This window comes from Lepidochelys olivacea (genome assembly GCF_965140295.1).
Source record: "Lepidochelys olivacea isolate rLepOli2 genome assembly, chromosome: 8".
Classification (NCBI taxonomy): domain Eukaryota; kingdom Metazoa; phylum Chordata; order Testudines; family Cheloniidae; genus Lepidochelys; species Lepidochelys olivacea.
Window position 1 is genome coordinate 87,653,181 of NC_140418.1, and position 20,243 is coordinate 87,673,423.

Genomic DNA, 20,243 nt, shown 5'->3' on the forward strand with positions numbered 1-20,243 from the left:
CCAGCCCAGAACAAGGGGCAGTACATTATTTTGCTGCTACTAGAGCAGCCTGGGATGGTTATTTTGACAAATTCCCTCTGAGACGCCCCACCGTTCTACGGAGTAAACATTAAGTCTATACTTTCATACCATATCTTTCCCAACATGCTGGTACAAATATGCCAGCCACACTGGGGAGGTGGAATAAAGGCTCCACTCCCTGCACCCTCCTGCCCATCTGTATGAGGGGGATACGTAGTAGTTCTGAGTAGCTTGCTTCCCCTTGCAGAAAATGATGCCTTATGTCCCCTGTATTCTCTTCTACCAGTGCACAGGTCATGCTTTTGGAAAACAAAAAGTTAAAATGGCTACTAAAAGAACATTCAATAGTAACTCTGGAAGTGAATAACTGATCAATTTGAACACTTACTGAGATAGGAAAATTGAGAAAATAGTCATATGTTATTTGCTACTAAGAGAGCAACGCCACATCCTTTTTCTATTCACCTAGTTTGAATGCCAACACTTTTGCTTTTCTGTTTTTCTAGAGACAAACTGATCCAAATTGTGGAAGATCTACTGCCTATTACTTAATGTATTGAACCCGCGTGTCCAAAAACACACACATCCTTCAAGCTGCAATCTGGGATGACACAGCCAAATTCAAAATGGAGACTGCTGACACGGCTCTGCAAAGTAAAGTTGACTCCACATAGTGTAAGAATTTACTTACATAACAGTTAGTAGCATAAGGATTTCTGTATTATTTAAATATTTGTATCTACAATAAAAATTCATAGGGACAGTGACACTCATTTTATATATATAAAATCTAAAACCTGAAGGCGAGACACGCCCAGTGAACTCCACTTCCAAAACTGCAGAAAACCTTATAGGTACATTATACCACACAGACAATTCCTCAAGCTCAATTAATTAAATGCTTTGTCCACCTTAGATTTTGAAATAATCATACAAATTTGAGAGTCATGATTGGATCAGTCTTCACATGGAACTCCCTATTGGACTTAGAGGGAGTTCCATATGTGAAGCTCTTACAGGATTGTATTCTATACTTGCAGTCAAAATCATAAAAAGGCTGAGTCTTGTGATGAAGTTAAAGAAAGTTTTACTTGAGTAACGGTAGGGTAGGGTAAAACCTTATACTTTTAAAGGTTGCACTTTGAGATTCTTCTCTTTGAAACAATGTTTGGTAAGTAGCTTCAAAAAGATATGAATACAGACAGACACAGGATCAGATCCTGTTGTGCTAGACACTTGACAATGATATAAATAAAGAAAGACACGGTTCCCTACTCCAGTGACCTTACAATCTAATTTCAGACAAGGTACACTAATTGACATTACAAATAAGAGGGGAAATGGATAATAAGGGTAACAGTGAGATGAATAGGCCATTACATAGGCTAAGAATGTACAAAACTGATGGTTACACACACATTTACATAAAATATAACAGCAAACGCCACATATCAGCACACGCCTGAGTTTCTTATCTAGCCACTGAGGATCAAATTCATTACTTTTGGTGAGGCACTGTCCTTTATTAATAATATTCTTCTAATATACTTTAAGATTTCATACATCAGTATGAATGTCAACAGTGAGAATGGTCCAGTCAAAAATACCAGGGCCAGATTGTGTATGGGCACTGTGTAAGTTCAAAACTGGGGACGAGTGGGAGAGGCACTCCCATTCCTTGTATGCCCTCTCAGCCTCTAGGCAATAACGACAATCTCTTGGTCGCAAGGAATGCACAAGGCTATTATCCACAGTGGCTCCTGCATCTTCAGATTGAACAGACGGGGCAAATAAAGTCACAATGCAGATAAAAGAATACACTGAATCTTGTAATTATGTGGCATGAGGTTTGCACTCTTTTAGCTCTGCAATGCGTTGCGTCTGATACAGGCATTGACCCTCCAGTAGCTCACAGCAGAGTGTTGCACCTGTTCATAATCCTTAATGAGGGCCAGTGCCTTAAAGGTACAATTGATCCCGAAGTGCTGTAACCATATAATGCTATAGTCTTATAAATGCCTTTTTGTAATGATTAATGATCTAATATGTCTAGTACAAGTTTTAATTTACACTGAATTAAAAATATTAAATGCATAATTCATCTAAAATGTCAACAGCCAGGAGATTGCTTAGTTATATACAGAACATGTACCGCTAATTTCAATTTATTTTAAAATGATAAATTTGACAAAATCTATTTTATGTGGTGCATCATGTGTTTTATTAGACAGAAGAAATAAAACAGTAAACATCAAGGCTTTTAATAGCAATAATAGCACAGCAAAATAAACCAACCTACTTTTTCTATGTTTTGTGTTTTCATATTTCATATTAATCTTCTGTTGAAAAAAACCCTATTTTTCAGTTTATAAAACAGTAAAAGCTGAATCCACTTAAAAGAATATCTATTAGCAGAATACCTAGTTACAAGAGGAATTTCTATGTGTACCAAACATGAATAGTGTAGAACAACCCTTTAATTAATAATAATGGACAAAAAAGCAGATCAAGGAACCAAATAGGGAAGCATCTACAATATAAGGGCTATTTGGTCTGTCAGAGAAATAGTCTCTCTCTCTCTCTCTGTGTCAAATATGTACATATTTAAAACCAGACAACTTTTTGCATAAAACCATTATGATTCTAGCAAGTGTATATGAAAATCACATCTCAATATTCAGACTGTATATAACAAAAGAATAAAGTTAGTCTCATTTGTATTGAAAACCTTGAACAAAAGATTGAAAATTATCGGATGGATTTGGGGCACCATAGATCGTAGTTGCAGGGACACACCCCAAACATATGACATATTTTGTAACATCTTGTTTCCTAATATCACATCTCATTCTACATATCAGTCTAAAGAAAAAAAGAGAAAGAGTCCTTAGAAAGCAATTTTTGCCAACTTCTTTAATTGTAATTGTATAACTGAATGTTGGGATATAAATTTCATTTACAAAACAATGCACAGTGCCATACAACTAATCTTGTAGGCAGGATAATGGAAATTACTTATTCACACCCGTCCAGTTCTGAATATGCAGTGAAGTTATGAACAATTGTAGCTTCACTGCTTTAATAATGAAATCTATTAGGGATACGTCTGGTAAGGGAAAAGACAGTTAAAACACACTTTTTTCTCTCTCTCTCTTTGATGAAAGAATTTACTGGTAATATTGTTACCTATGACTAATATAAAATTGATACAAAATTGTTATTGGGCCAATTTTGCAAGCTTTCCTCATGTTGTGAATACTTACTCATTGACTTCAGTAGGGCTGTTTGAGAATATTTAACCTGTTTGGCATCATCAGACTAGTCCTGACACCTTCTCTGCAAGAGGCATAAAAACCTCTTTAGCGTTTCTAATAATCTACTTCTGATCCAGAAGTCTCTTCATGTGTGGAACTCCCAGCAAAATCAGGGTAACACCTTAGTTCATATATTATACAAAGTGCAAAAATAAAAATGAACAAAAAATTGAGAGAGAAAGAGAAGTGTATTTAATTGTTTTTTTTCTTTACCAGCTATTATTTCTATATAATGATATACTACAAGTGTGAGTGCCTCTCACTTTGCCAAAATATTATGTCCCGCTGCCCTCTGGCAGTCCAATTCAAGTGTGTAGATCATGCTGTTCACTAAGACCTGGAGGCTCGAGACCCTTAATACACAGGTACACACGTATGAGTGTTTCACAGTTAATTATGTAGTTTACTTATATAATAATATCACTGTATCATTCTCCATGGCCCTGGGTGCAGGGTGTATATGAAATCTAACATCATATTAAAATAAACTTTCCATAATAAAAAAAATAGTACAAACAGCCCCACTGCCAACCCTAAAGTAGTAAATAACATCATTACAATCCATAGTTAAGTAAAGGCTTGATCAACAGGATGTGCTCTGCACTGCTGTGTAAATAGTGGTAAACTCAGGCTCTGGCAGACCCCCAAAGAGAGTAAGTTCCATTGTAGGGAACCTCTATTAAAGTCACGTCTCCAGTCCTCAAAAGAGTGCATGTACAGGCTGTGAGAAAATTCACCTTAGCTGATCTGAATTGTCATGGTGGATGTGGAGACAGGGGCAGTGTTTAAGGAAGCTGGGTCCTAAACCACATCACATTTTAGATAATAGAACCAAACCTCGTGAAGTGCACTAAGAAGAACCGTATGAGAAGCCAGTGCAGTTCATGATTTGTAATGATTAATGTGCTGCTACATTCTCCTCTAGTTAAGTCTGTGAGTGATCTCCATGGTGGTTAGGACCAAATAGAAATCACCGCAATAGTCCATCCTGGAGGTAGCAAGGCATGGATACTATTGTAAGGTCCACAATATCAAATAAAGGCTGACATCTCCTAGATCACTACTGATGAAAAAAATGTTACAAGCAAGCAACCATTCACTAACTGGTACTCTAAGAACAGCCAGTAGTTCAAAAGGCACCTTAAAAGTACACTCCTCTTGATAAAGGTGTTATAATTCTCTCCTAGCAATTCATCAAGTTGCTTCCCCTACAGCAACCTACATTCCGTTTTTCCCCCTGGATTGAGTTTCAGCCTTCTCACTGTCATATAGTTCCCAGACTCAGCTAGGTATTGGGGAAGCAAGGAAACTGCATCATCTTTTCTGATACAAAATAAGTTACACACTGGTGCCACAGCACAAAGGATCTGATCCAAACTCCACTGATATCAACAGAAATATTTCCATTTACTTCAGTGCAATTTGATTGGGCCAAAACACCTTCCATGGGGCTGTCCATAAATTATGTAACATCAATTCTGCACGTTTGTTTCGCTGGTACAAGGGATAGATGGGTTTTGAAAATCATCAAAAAATGTGTTAGTTGATTTATGGAGAGCACCCAATCTCAACTAGTGGCTTCACATACACATTACACAAGAAAGGGTAACAGACTAGAACCCTGCAGGACCATATGTGAAAGCGCTGTTGGAGTGAACAGGCTTAACACACAACCATTTTGAGACTAAATTTCCAAGGACTGATAAAACAAGGAAAGACTTGATTTATTCCTGGATGGTGATGACTTTGTTAGCCACTATTGTGCAACGTACAACTTCAGTTGCTGTTTAGGCCACTGTTTGCCATTGCCTGGTGTTCTGTATTTAGCCCCCACCCCACCCCTTTGGAGCGGGAGGGCTAACTAAGATAGCACATTCTTACAATGATTAAAGAGGGATTATATCTTTGTATAAATAGAATCAAGAAATAGTTATCTTGTTTGTTTTTCTAAGCCAAAAGATGGCCCTGTGAAGTAGTTTGTAATGTTGCTTAAAACAGGGAGATAGTTTAAGTTTCATAATTATTGGTTAAAAGCTCAAACTATCCAAAGCATTTAACAGATGTAACGAAGGAAAAAATATACTTTTTAAATTTAATTATGTATCCGTTTAGGTCACTAATATAATATTAGATGTGATTTTTCAATATTAGTCAATGATTTCTAAACTGCTTCCAATCTCTTAATATTTCCAAATGTTAAAAAGCTCATAGCAAGAAATATAAATATTAACTAAATAAGCAAATGAGACAAAAATGAACAAGTAATTTATAGTAAAAATCCTGTCCGAATGTTTGTATGAAGTACAATGCAAATTAATTAAACAAGGAAAAAAGATTATACTTTATAAATCTAACTCTGTAATGTTTTCTGTCAGAGAAATTACTGTAGACAAAAGACAGGAACACCAAATACTATCTTTTAAAATGAAAGTAAGATATTTACTTATCCATATACAACAGATCAGTTTCATATATTATTCTGACTGTTCTATAGGCTTGTCAAAAAAGATTCTGGTTTTTTTTTAATTTAAAAAACACCTTTATTGCACAATGCATCACTAATTTCCATCAGGAAAGCATCCAGAAAAAATTGGAATGTTTGGGCATGCTTTTAGATACCATCAGTCCTTCTCTGATAATCTTAAAACAACAGAGAAAAAGACAGCACTGAGCATTTTCATGTAAATTGTAGTAAATAAATATGCTGGAGATTTATTGCTTGCATAGAAAGCCACCTTTCATCAAGATACAGTTAATGCAAATAACTTAATATCCCTTTATAGTCAGTTACCATGGATACATTTTACTCAATAGAAATCTTGAACTGTAAACTTGTGTGATATATTGCAATTGTTAAACTACGATAAACAAAAAGTACTTAATACTTATCTATGCCAAGAATCCAAATATTTGCTTCAAAATATCAAAGATAGCTGTAAGAACATGCAGAATTTCAAATATCTTCCTCTACTCTCCCATATCTATACCTCAAATCGTTTTTCTAAATTATATTTAATATGAAAATAGGAGGGAGAAAGGCAATCCAGTTCCTATTATTAGGAAATCAATAGAAGATGATTTAAATGGAAGCATGGTCAGACAGCATGTTTGAAAAAGATATACTCAAAAGTACATTTCTCAAAATGAAATTCTTTTTTCTCTCCTTTTCATGCCTTGCTTTACATTAGAATCATTCAAATAATTTCCATCTACAACAAGATTCTCTTACTCAATAGTGTACTCAATCTTGACCACCAAATTCTCTCATCAAATCACTGCATGAAAATGTAAGCCTCTCAAGCCCGTAGATGAAAGATCCAGATGACTTTCTGTACAACTATGTTAAGGAATATTTTGATTTATAATACTACTTCTTTTAACGGATAGACACGCCTTTCAGTTAGACACTGTATACTTGACATAATAATGCTATTTTTATTTCCCAAGGAAAGCATTCAACTCAAGGCATTTCTCTCTTTGTCTGTAACATTAACAACTTTGAAACACCATTGATTTTGGTGCAAATCAGAACACCAGAAAAGCCTGCATTCCCATAATCCACCCTCCCCCCGGCTGCCACAATCTCCATGTGTGCCACATTCCCAGGCCCCTCTGTTTCACAGACTCCAGCAATAGTACTCACCCATTCCCTCATGACAGGGTCTATTGTCCTATGGTCTTCAGCTACCTGTTATTTTCTATACATACCTCAATTAACTGTGCTGAATTTGAGCAAAGCATAAGATGGAATTCACCTACTAACCTGGAAACAGGACAAGAGGTTGCAGTGTATCCCTCTGGCTGCTACCTGCAGCCTATGTTTTAATGGGAGCCAATCCACTACAATGGGACATCTCATTTGTTCCCGTACACAGAAAACTCTTCTATGGCATAAAGATGGTGCAAAGGTAACCTTACATGGCCACTCTACAGTCCCAACGTGAAGCAGAAATGGCCTTTTGACAATGTCCTCTACCTCAGGTGAACTTCACCTTATAACATTTCATAACGTAGATTTCCCACTTCTCTCATAATTTTAGCTACAACCTTCAAATAAGTCATTTACATAGGGAAATAGTATTTATTTCCAGGTCTTCTCAGCAGGGTATATAAATACTTTCTGCCATAGCAAAGAGCAGAGGACATATATGGACAACTAGAATTTCCTCACTGTTTTACAAGAGTCAGTGCAGCATTCACAAAACCAGAAATATCTTATCCACATAATTATGTTTATAAAGCAATTAATTAATGGCAAAAACACAGTGTGGGAATAAAATTATACCTATCATCCTCAAAAAAGGTATTGTTTCATTGTTTTGAAGTATTGAAGCTATTGAGAACACAAGCTACACTGTGAGTCTTCTAAATAGAATCACCATCTTAGAAACTAGAAATCTGCCTGTAAAGCATAATTCATTATAGAAATAAACGCATACATAAATAAATAGTAATAACTGGCCAAGTTTATGAAGGCCCTACACTCAACTTAGTGGTATTTCTCTGTCTGTCGGTAATGCAATAACTTTTGAATGCTGCATCCAATCAATTCCAAAATTCCAGGGGAATGTTCTAAGCATCAATAGCCAGAACTCTATTGATTGTGATGAAAATCAGAAAGCCAAAAAGACAAAAATGGGAGACACACAAAGCCCCTGCCAGCTTTTTAGCATAGCCGCACCCTCAAGCATCTCTGTAATAAGACTGCAAATAAGGTGTTCAGACTGGAAATGAAGAATAAAAGCTTATGCTCAAATAAATTGGTTAGTCTCTAAGGTGCCACAAGTACTCCTTTTCTTTTTGCAAATTTTTAACAGTGCGAGCAATCAATCGTTGAAACAATTTGCCAGGGCTCACGGTGGATTCTCCATCACTGACAATTTTTAAATCAATATTAGATGTTTTTCTAAAAGACATGCTTTAGGAATTATTTTGGGGGACTTCTATGGCCTGTGTTATACAGGAGGTCAGACTAGACGATCATAAGGGTCCCTTCTAGCCTTGGAATCTATGAATTATCTATAGCTCAAAGAACTTCCTGATCGTACTCATTGCCTTCCAGCATAACAATGCTCCTAACTCATTTCTCCTCATCTTCCCAATACAGTTTAACATGTTGATACCCCAAATTACTTATTTCCTGGGCAGAAAGAAGAATAATGGTGGGGAAGGAGGAGGAGGAAGGGAGAATTGGGGTTTGCACACAGCCATTGGCATGGGGGTAGAATGGAGGAAACTGCTGTGGGACATACAGAACCCCTGATGGGGGGACATGGGGAAGTGGTAGACAGAGACACTAGCACAAGGGTGAAGTGGAAACAGGAGTGAAACAAAAAATGGGAGGAAGACAGAGCTCTTGCCATCGGGGTGGGGAGGAATGGGAAAAATGAGGGTTCACACTGAACCCTTGCCATGGAAGGAATGAGTGACACTGGCATGGGGGCACACAGAATCCCAGGTGGGGGAAGATTGGAAGACCCTGGTATAGGGGTAGGGAAAATGGGAGGCATGGGGTAAAAAGGGGAGAATAAGATTGCACACAGCACTGCTATAAAGGGGGGAATGGGGACCTTCAAATGGAGAAAGGGAAGCCACAGAGCCCCATAGAGTAGGGGGGAATCGGGCACACAGAATCCCTGCTGAAGAGGAGGTTGGAGGACTCTGGTATGGGAGGATGGGGGAAATAGGGAATATAGGGGAAAAGAGGGGAAGATTGAGGGAACCTGGTATGGGAGAAGGGGGGCACACAGAGCCCCCGGCATGGGACAAAAGTGGAAATAGGGGTGCACACAATATACTGGCATGTCAGGAAGAATGGGGAGACACAAGCGACTGTCATGAGCGGATACTGTGGGGTTGCAGGGAATCCCTGAGAAAGAGATGGATGGCAGGGCAGTACATAGGGAGTTGGGGGGTGGGTGAGGAGAATGTGTGTGTACTCCTTACATCCCTCCATTCCCCTCCAGAAGCCCTGGTGTGTGTGATAAGATCAGCCTATACAAGCTATGAAATATGCGAGTCCCTAGCATTAATTGTGACAGTACACAATCTGCACCCAATCCTGCTGCAACTGAAATCAATGGCAAAACTCTCATTGACTTCAAGGGGAGTAGGACTGGGTCAGAGATATAGACTACCATTAATAGTGTAAGTTCTATTGGAGGGAGCTGATCCTGAATTCTTTAACACTCAAAACAACCACTGACCTCAATGGACATTTTGGGTATGAAAATACTGCATGATCAGACCTATGAGTTGTAACTGATTCAATTAATTAAGGCATACAAGAGCTGTGTGATGCGTGTCAAATATAAATAGACATAGTATAGTATAAATTAGTTGGATAGTAAATGAATTTACCATCAGTAGCTGAAAGGATAAAAATGATAAATGATTGTGTAGCATATTTACAAGGAGTTGTTGATTGTTGCAGGAGTTTCCTGCCTGTTAAAAATTTGGATTTTGTATTAGTCCTTTGTACAAGAGGTTGACTTTTGCAAAATTGCTCTAGTGTACAGGAATAAATGTTGCCTTCCTGGTCACACACATCCTCAATGGCTGCACATGTACTTTGCTGGACAGGGCCCATATTTTAATGCCTTCTCAGTAACAGCATAACATCTTGTTTCTTTTACCAAAGTTATATGATTTCTAGAAGAGCGGAAATAGTTTTTTACAGAAATATGACTCCTATCATTAAAAATCTGCTTTCAACCTCAGAAAAATGTTACCTTCCTTTAGAAAACATCAGGGACAAACTCTGCCCTCAGATACCTACCCACTGAAAGCAATGAGAGAGTAGAGAGGTAATCAGACAAACGAAGGCAAATGTTCCCCTTAAAATCTCTAATGTTCAAAAGATATTTTGATATGTGCATTTCTTTTTAAAAGTGCTGCCTATAGGGTAAATTAAGTAACATATAATGGGACACTAGCAAGGTTTGATAAATACTGATTTTCAACAAATTACTGAACAGTTAGCTATCTTATGAATAAAGTATTGTTGCCTACTCTAAGATCATGAGTGTTTTGCCCTAACTTCTGCATCCTTCATTTGCCAATTTTGTTTAGGTTTTAGATTTTAAAATGATGCACATTGGATTATACACATTAATTTGTGGAGTAATGTTTTACCTGTCTCCATCCCCCTCCTTGTGAGATTTGCTCACCACTTGCAGGCACAACAACTTGCATGCACAGCAACTTCTTGCCTAACATATTCCATAAATATATAGTTTCTTTAGACAACAGAAAATAAATAATTTACATAAAAATAACTCAAACAGATTACACAATTATCAGTGGAAATATTTTACACTGTTTGTGAACTTCAGGACAGAACTCAGTTAAAAAAAAACGTTAAGTCTCACTTACTTTGGTAGAGTTTTCAAATGATTTTCTCTTAACTCCAAGATACGCAATTTGACGAGTCTAGAAATACCGATATAAAACAATATGAGTAATACATTCAAGTGAGAAAATACTTCTGACACCAATAAGAATTACTGGAGAACTGTTTATTCCAGTACAAAAAGATTTAGCCGTATATTTGCATTACATTATTTTTATATACCTGGCCAGTCTCTGCTAGAAAGTACTATGATGTGTCAGTTGCTAGAAATAATTCTGAATCAATTTTTGCTGATTATTTATACTGGAGAAATATGGTAAAACTTAATTTACCACAAATATTTCCAGTTCTGTAATACTAACCAACTTCAGCTTAAGTTACATCAAGCTTTGATTATTGGCAATAGGTTTTGTTCTGGAAAATCATGAATACCCATGTAAAAGGGTTAAAATTGTTTAAAATATTTAGAGCACTTACACAGATGCATGGCATTTTGAATGACTGTTCACAAGTTTACACACATTTTTGCAGAGATCACAATTTCTTTTTGCATTTTTGGGCCTTGATCCTACAACTGACTGCACACAGGCAAACTGCTTCCCCGACACAGATCCCCATTGACTTCCATGGGATTGAAGCACAAGCTTACAGTTCACCATGAGCATAAGTGCTCTATTGAATTAAGGTCTCTATACTGCATTGTACAAACATTAAATAATGAATACTCACAACAAACTTTGAGGTAGAACAGTAAGCTCACAAATGGGAAAACTGACACAAAACAGGGACACACAAAATGGGGGTTGAGGAACCAGGATTAGAACTCCAGAGTTTTTGGCTTTAAGGGCTTGTTCCAGAGCTCAGCCATGGTGACATCAAATGCCACCCACTGACTTCAATGGACTTCAAATCATGCCACTATTCCTGGGTTCTTTTATCTTAGATCATTATTAACCCCAGTGATGAAGGGTATAGGAGCCAAAGGATCTCTATTCCTGACCCAAAGTCCCACAATTTCAGCTGTAGAGAATCTGTAGAGAGTTAACTGTTGCGATAATTAGGCCTACAAATAAAGCCTAATTATAAGCTCAACTGTAAAAATAACAGACTTTGAAGTCATAACTTTTTTATGTATAGAAAAACTATTTTAAGTTATTATCAGAGCTTTTGTGGCTCCCTCTGAGTCCTTTACAATCAGACTCATGGTAACTAAGGCAACCAGCTTTATATGCAGAAGGTTACAAGAAATACTCCCAATACATTATTTTTAAAAAATAACAATCAAAAAATTTTCCTAAAATAGTTTTTTCTGAAATGTGTTTTGCAGCTTACAAAAAACATGAAAGATTTTGTAAAAATTCATTTGAGATGATCTGTGTAAGTAACTTGTGGCTTCACCACTCATGAAAATAGTATGATCATCCCAAACTGATAAAACCTTTATACCATACCACCATGTATCATATTTTCTATATCCTCAACACATAAGCTAAGTGCAGGGCCAGCCCTAGGTTTTTTGCCGCCACAAGCAAAAAACAATTTTGGCCACCCCGACCCCCTTTTTTTTTTTTTTTTTGGCTTTTACAAGTTTGCACTTTGCAATTGTTTTTGTTTCTCTTGACTGTTTAAAATTAAAAAAAAATGAAAACAGAGAATTTGTAGTTAGTGAAATAAAACAATTTCCTACTAGTGTACTCATTTAATTTTAATTAAATCACAATTATAAACAAATTTGGGTTCAACTATACACTGTAATGAAAAACGTTAGTGTCTTCCGGTGCACCCAGTTTCACATAAATTAAAAGAATTTACAGGAACTGAATTTTTTTGGTTTTTATACTTGCGTAGTCCTTTAATAATTCAGTGAAATCTAAATTTTTTGCAATGGTACTTTCAATTGAAATTAATGCGAGTCCTGACAAATGATTCTGAGACATGGTGGACCTTAAATAATTTTTTAGTAATTTCAATTTTGAGAAACTGCGCTCACCAGAAATCACTGATACTGGTAATATTAAAAGAATGTGTAATGCTATGGCAGTGTTTGGAGTGAGGTGCTTGGGGCTGTACATCCTGCCGGTGGGCCCCCAGCCCAATCTCAGACCCAGCCCCACCCCCGCAGAGGGGACAGTAACTGACAGAGTGGCCGGAGGGTGGGTCAGCCACGGGGATGGGGGCGGACCAGGGGCGCCCACCCAGCGCCTAGCCGCCCAGGGCAGTGGGTCCCTTACCGGCTGCAGGTCCTGCCCCGATCCCGGGCTCCACTCCACTCGGCTCCAGCTCCTCCGCCGCTTGTGACACGTGTGGCAGGGCGGGCAGGGAGGGAGAAGCCGCATCGCCCCGCTCCCCCAGTGATGGGGGTCCAGGGCAGGGACTGCCCCGGGCCGGGACCACCATGCTGAGCCTCCCGCCCCGCCCCACGCAGGGGCTTATTGGTTGACTGAGCGGGGCCGGGGGGAAAGAAAGGGTGACCGGAATGCCGCCCCTAGAAATGTGCCACCCCAAGCACGTGCTTGCTTTGCTGGTGCCTAGAGCCAGTCCTGGGTAAGTGTACTTTACATATTTACTGTATGTACACAATGTATGGTATGGGTCAATGAGCTAGCCAACTTCAAGGCAGTTTCCAAGGGCAAAGTGAGCAATAGTGCATTTCCAACATCCTTATTGCCAACACTCAAACTGTACTTGCTACCCTGTTTCTGCAGACTCAGCTTTTTTTTAAGTATTTCCTGCTCCAACTTCTCTTATTTCTTGGTTTTTTTCCCTCCTCCTGGGTTTTCTGTTTTTCTATTTTCTCAGCTTTGTCTTCCTACTACTCTGTTCATTTCTTCTCTATATCTATCTGAATCAGTCTACATTCCCTTTTTCCTTTCTTCTCTGGATCTCACTTTCACATCTCTACTTTGCTCACTCTGCCATACTCATTTAATTTTTCTCTTTCTTCCTGACAGGCAGCCCTTGGATTCCTCACCAGAGGAAGCAACCAGAAACAGAGACTACAAGAACAGACCCTACTTTGTTCTTTCTGCCCCTTTGGCCAAAAAGCAGCAGTCACTTTTGGTCAAGAACAAGTAAAGAGAAGCACAAACACTGGCCACTGAGAAGCTGGATCAAAGTATTGCAGTAAACCAATTTGCTTACACAGTGCTGGCACACACTAGCTAGTTCTGGAGGTCATCAATCTAACTGCTGTTATTCTACTGTCCTGTAGCTTAACTATTACTCTTCCCACATCCATATCTTCCTAACTCACTTAACAGCTCCCCACTACTCAGGATGTCTTCCCCAACCACCCAGCTGAAACCAGTTCCACTCCTGCCTCCTATCATTCATCAAAACTGGATTGCAGGGACTAACAATCATATATTTTCTGTTTTACATGCACACCGCTTCTAAATGATCTTTTAAAACTAAATCAATTGCTTGTGAAGTGGTAATGTGGTTTAACAATTAACTTACCTTCCGAAGTTAGCTGGAAGAAACTCCAGAAAGGCATCGTTTAGGTAGAGCTGGGTCAAGTTTAGAAGCTGCGTGAAACCATCTGGCAGCCTAAAGAGAAGTTAAAGATTTAGTCTTTGAATCTGGGTTGCTATAGAAACAATGCAAATGTAAATCTCTATGGAGAAGCATAAGTTCTCCACCCTCACATCCCTTAGCTACACAGCTTATGAAAAAGAAGAATTTATAGAGAAAATTGTTACAGGTGGCATTTTTGCTTGTTATTAAAACAAATAGCACTCAACTTTTCCCTGTTACTGTCACAGGATGAAATTTATGTGCCTGACACATTAAAGTGGCTTCATCCTTCTCTCTTATCCTACTTTAAGCTTTTTATCAGAGGATTTTTTTTTACTGAAATGGCAAGCATATGCTGAGTACTTCACTTTTCATAACTTCTTGAGTGGGGGCTCTATTTCTCTAGGATATAGCATGTCTTTTGATTATAAAGGTAGTAACGTAATTGTATATACATTAGGGCTGTCAAGCCATTAAAAAAATTAATCGTGATTAATCGTGCTGTTAAACAACAATAGAATACCGTTTATTTTAAATATTTTTGGATGTTTACTACATTTTCAAATATATTAATTTCAATTACAACACAGAATAAAAAGTGTACAGTGCTCACTTTATATTTATTTTTATTACAAATATTTGCACTGTAAAAAACAAAAAAAATATTTTTCAATGTATCTCATACAAGTTCTGCAGTGAAATCTCTTTATAATGAAAGTTGAATTTACAAATGTAGAATTATGCATAAAAAACCTGCCTTGAAAAATAAAACAATGTAAAACTTTAGAGCCTACAAGTCCACTCAGTCCTACTTCTTGGTCAGCCAATCACTCAGACAAACAAGGTTGGTTACAATTTGCAGGAGATAATGCTGCCTACTTCTTGTTTACAATGTCACCTGAAAGTGAGAACAGGCGTTTGCATGGCACTGTTGCAGCTGGCATTGCAAGATATTTTAGCCAGATGTGCTAAAGATTCATATGTCCCTTCATGCTTCAACCACCATTCCAGAGGACATGCTTACATGCTGATGATGGGTTCTGCTTGATAACGATCCAAAGCAGTGCAGACTGATGCATGTTCATTTTCATCATTGGAGTCAGATGCCACCAGCAGAAGGTTCATTTTCCTTTTTGGTGGTTTGGGTTCTGTAGTTTTCGCATTAGGGTGTTGCTCTTTTAAGACTTCTAAAAGCATTCTCCACACCTCATCCCTCTCAGATTTTGGAAGGCACTTCAGATTCTTAAGATTCTCACTTCTTGGGTGAGTGCTGTAGTTATTTTTAGAAATCTCACATTGGTACCTTCTTTGCATTTTGCCAAATCTGCTGTGAAAATGTTCTTTAAAATGATCGTGTGCTGGGTCATCGTCCGAGAGTGCTATAACATGAAATATATGCAGAATGCGGGTAAAACAGAGCAGGAGACATACAATTCTCCCCCCAAGGAGTACAGTCACAAATTTAATTGACACATTTTATTTTTAACACACATCATTAGCATGGAAGCATGTCCTCTGGAATGGTGGCCAAAGCATGAAGGGGCATAAGAATTTTACAATCTCTGGCATATAAATACATTGCAACGCCGGCCACAAAAGTGCCATGTGAACACCTGTTCTTACTTTTGAGAAGTGGTGTGATCCTGTTGCTGCTGAGAACTTTGGGCTCATTACTGAGCTGAGTCGTGCTGTGAGGAGGGAGACAAAGGTGAGTCAGAGCCAAATATCCCAACCCTGGGCCAGCCAAGGTGAGCTAAACTGACCCTCTGCACAACTTAGAGCAGCCATTGGGCTGCTGGGTAGAACAGTCTCCTAGGGTAAGTCTACACCGCAATAAAATTCCTGGAGCAGCAAGTCTCAGAGCCCAGGTCAATTGACATGGGTTTACATTCACAGGGCTCAGGCTGCGGGGCTAAAAACTGCAGTGTAGACATATCCCTAGAGATCTTTCCATTGGCTCTCCACCCAAAAGCATCCTCCTGGCATCAGATGTAGGCAAGAGAGACTGGCACAAAATAAACTGCTTGCCCAGGACTACCACTGTTCGGGGAATAGGCAGCCACACATGTTCGGGGAATATGGCAGTTTTAAAGCAACAACAGGTTGCAGAATGCACAACATTTTCAATCTGGTGGCATGCAAATCCTTTCACTGTTTGAGCAGAATGGAGTTATCTAGGTAAATTGGTTAGGTAACCCAAGGAAATTCCATACAACAGTACATTATTTAGAAAATATTGAGGTGGGACAATTAAGCATTTAGCCACTGACTTTAACAGGATTACAACGGTTCTGTTAGATTGAGCCATTGTACTCAACACCATGTAGAACCAAGCCCATTAAATAGAAGGTCTTATACCTCAGAATAATGAAAAAGATGCTACAGATGCCAAGCCAAACAATGTCACATCAAAGAGCTCAAATATTACATTATCTCTTACAATTTTTTATTATGACACTATAATCTGGCAATTATAAATGAACACTAGCATACATTTTAAAACAATCTACCACACCATATATTCTGTATGAACTAGGGGCCTGATTGGAGAAACCTTTATTCATGTGACAGTCCTTACATAAGTCAGGGTGTACAAGATTAGGCATGTATTTTTCAAAATGTGATCATTTAATTTATAACCAGTTTTAGGTGTCAGATTAATACAGGAATGAATTTTGAGTCCTTGGTCAAATAACTCAATTAATACAAGATTTCATCTTTTCTTTACATCAGTGTTTCATTTTGAGTGTCTTCGTAATACGCTATAGGGCAAATCATAATATATAGATCAATAACTCAATACGCTCCATTGCATTTTTTGTCAAAGGTTAATAATCTGAAAGCTACATTTACAGACTTTAAAATCCACAATCTTTAAAAGAACATACATGTACATTTAAAATGTCAATGTAATTTTAGAACAAATATTTGGACAATAAAATCTACTGCAGGAAACCACACAAATATACCACAAAACAAGAAATTACATTTAATGAGCACCTGAAACATGCTATTACCAACATTTCAGCGATCTCTTTTTTTCTAGCTTGCACGGGTCCTATACAATAGTCTTAGACCCTGATTCTGCAGTTGTGCTTGTGCATAAAACCCATTAATTTGAATGTCACATGTTATTAAAGAGCTCTCTGCTTATCTGTTGCATCTATTTCATACTAACTAGTAACGCATTCCCAGAGTTGAAGTTTTAAAACATTTAAATGTCCATTTTGAATTACCTTATAATATGTTCGAAAATTACTTTTCCCTTTACTCATGTTTCCAGGCTTGCAGCAGTTGATGACATCAAGTGTCAAAAATAGTACGATACTGCATTCTGTGTTGTTTGGTATGTTTGTTTATGTTATCAATTTTTTCAGGGGAAAAGTAGAAAATCTTAAACTCAAAACTTGGGTCTTGACCCTCCCAAAGACCTATGAACATACTTACTTGCAAATCTTTGCAGGATTGGGACCTTGGAAGAATAGTAACAGAAGGTTACTTACTGTAACTGGAGGTTCTTCGAGATATGTGGTCCCTATCTGGATTCCAGCGTGGGTGTACATGCATGCCATGTACCGGAACTGTTCATAGTAATGACCACTGACCCGCACATGTGTTGACTGTGTGATGCATCCGAAGCTTTAAGAGGCCATGAGGGTCGATGCTGCTCCAGTTCCCTCTTACCAGGCAGTAGCAAAGCCCAGAGCAGAGGGGATGAAGAGCGGGATTGGAATCCAGATAGAGACCACACATCTCAAGGAACCTCCAGTTACAGTAAGTAATCTCTTCTTCCTCTTCAAGTGATGGTCCCTATATGGATTCCAAATGCAGGAGAGTAGCGAGCAGTACTCAGAGTGGAGGCAGGCGTGAGGGCTCTCCAGAAGTCACAGTCAGAAGGATGGTGCAGCAAACAGCCGCATCTGCCACTGCAGCAGGGTGAGAGCATAATGAGTGGTAAAGGTTTGGATGGAGGACCAAGTGGCTGCCTGGCACATGTCCTGCTATGTGATGTCTGTAAGGAAAGCTGACGTGGCAGCATGAGCCCATGTGGAGTGGACTGTGACTCCTGGCGGTGGGGGAGGAAGCAAGAGAGAGCATAGCAGTCCACCATGCAGGGGGAGAGATGTTGCGATGAGAGAGTGCAGCCTCAACAGCAATGGCGAGGAAGAGACTAGAGGAGGCGCAGAAGTCACGGGTGTGCTGGAGGTAGAAGGCTAGTGCTCAGCAGGGAGGCAGAGGTGCTAGTTGAGGTGGAATGGGGAGACCACTTTGGGAAGGAATTTGAGATGAAGGCATAGGGAGACCTTGTCACAGTGGAAGATGGTGAAGGGCAGTCCCATTATCATGGCTACCAGTTCGCTCATGCACCATGCGGAGGTGATGGCAACCATTGCCCAATTCTGCCAGATCTTGTGCAGGACGTGGGGAAGCAGGAGAATGGGCGGGAAGGCATAACAGAGCATGTTGGTTCAGGGAATAAGAAAGGCGTCTCCCTGAAAGCTGGGACTGAGGGTGGTAGAAGAGCGGAAGTTTGTGGTTGGTTGCCATGGTGAAGAGGTCCCATCAAGGCATGCCCCATTGGTGAAAGATGAAGCGGATCATGGAGTTGCCACTCATGATTGGCATGGAAGGAGTGACTGAGTTGGACCACAAGGACGTTGCTCAGGCAGGAAAGGTATACAACATGGAGGGTGATGCTGTATTGGAGGCACCAATTCCAAAGGAGAATGCCCTCTGCACAGAGGGAGGGGATCCAGGCCCCGCCTTGCCTGTTGACATAGATGACGCCGCCATGTTGTTGGACAACACCTGGACATGGCAGGAATGGAGGAGTGGCAGAAAGGCCTGAGAGGCAAAGCGAATGGCACGTAGTTCCGGGATTTTGATGTGCATCCTTGCCTCTCGGGGTGACTAGAGGCCCTGAGCCATGCAACTGTCCAAGTGGGCTCCCCAGCCCGCTAGCGAGGCATCAGTGGTGAGAGTAGAGCGAGGCATAGGAAGTGTGAACAGAATGCCCGTGAGGACTGTGGATGGGTTGCACCACGAAGACAAGGAGGCCAGGACAAGGGGGGGATGAGTACAAGCTTGGTGAGAGCATCCCTTTGCAGGTCATAGGTTGAGCATAGCTACAGTTGGAGCATATGCAAGCGAGCAAACGGAGCAACTGTGGTGCAGGCAGTCATACGGCTTAAGAGGGAGAAGCACTGGCGAGCGCATGTGCATGACCGGTTGTGTAGTTGTGCGATAAGAGCGGTAAGGGCAGCAAAGCGGTGCGAGGGGAAAAAGATGCAGGCCGCGACAGAATCCAGACGAGCCTTGATAAAGGTGAGGGTTGTGCATGGGGAGCAGCACCCATTTGTCATCATTGATACAGATACCCAGGTAGCCAAGCAGGGCACACAGGGTCCAGATGTTGATGAGAAGGCTGGTATGGGAGGCTGCAACAAGAAGCCAGTCGTCAAGGTAGCGGAAGAGGGAATGCCCTAGTTGACGCATGTAACCTGCCACAACTGCAGAAACCTTCATGAAGACATGGGGGGGTAGGGGCAATCACGAAAGGGAAGACCCAGAACTGATAATGGGAGGTGCCCATCATGAAGCATAGGAATTTGAAGTGAGCAGGGTGGGTGTCTATATTAAAGTAGGCATTTTTCATATTAAGAGCCACGAACCAGGCACCACGCAGAAGACATGGGAGGATAAGGTGGAGCGTGACCACGCAAAAATGGAATTTACAAATAAATTTGTTCAGGGACTGGATGTCCAGAGGCCTCCCTGCTTCTTCAGCACGAGGATATAGGAGGAGTAGAAGCCATGGCAGTGCCGTGGAATGTGCTCTACGGCACCCTTCTGGAGGAGGACATCCACTTCCTGTTGGAGAAAATGGTGTGGGGAGGGATCCCCGGAGTGGCCCGGGCAAGGATGGCGAGAAGGGAAAGAGAGGGCATGTGATCAGGTAGCCATGTCAAAAGATGTCCAACACCCAAAGATCGGTGGTGATTTTGCCCCAGTTGTGGGCAAACACCCAAAGGTGACTGGTA

At 39.9% G+C, this 20,243-nt stretch overlaps 1 protein-coding gene across 1 annotated transcript in view; it reads right to left on the bottom strand.

Moving 5' to 3' along the window:
• LRRC7 (leucine rich repeat containing 7) overlaps positions 1-20,243 on the bottom strand; it is a 379,972-nt gene that overhangs the window by 196,378 nt on the left and 163,351 nt on the right. Inside the window, exons 6-7 of the mRNA XM_084637479.1 lie at positions 14,146-14,235; positions 10,710-10,766 (exon numbers count right to left, since the gene is read on the bottom strand). Of these exons, the coding sequence (XP_084493605.1) occupies positions 10,710-10,766; positions 14,146-14,235 (147 nt within the window). The remainder of the gene's footprint in view (positions 1-10,709; positions 10,767-14,145; positions 14,236-20,243) is intronic.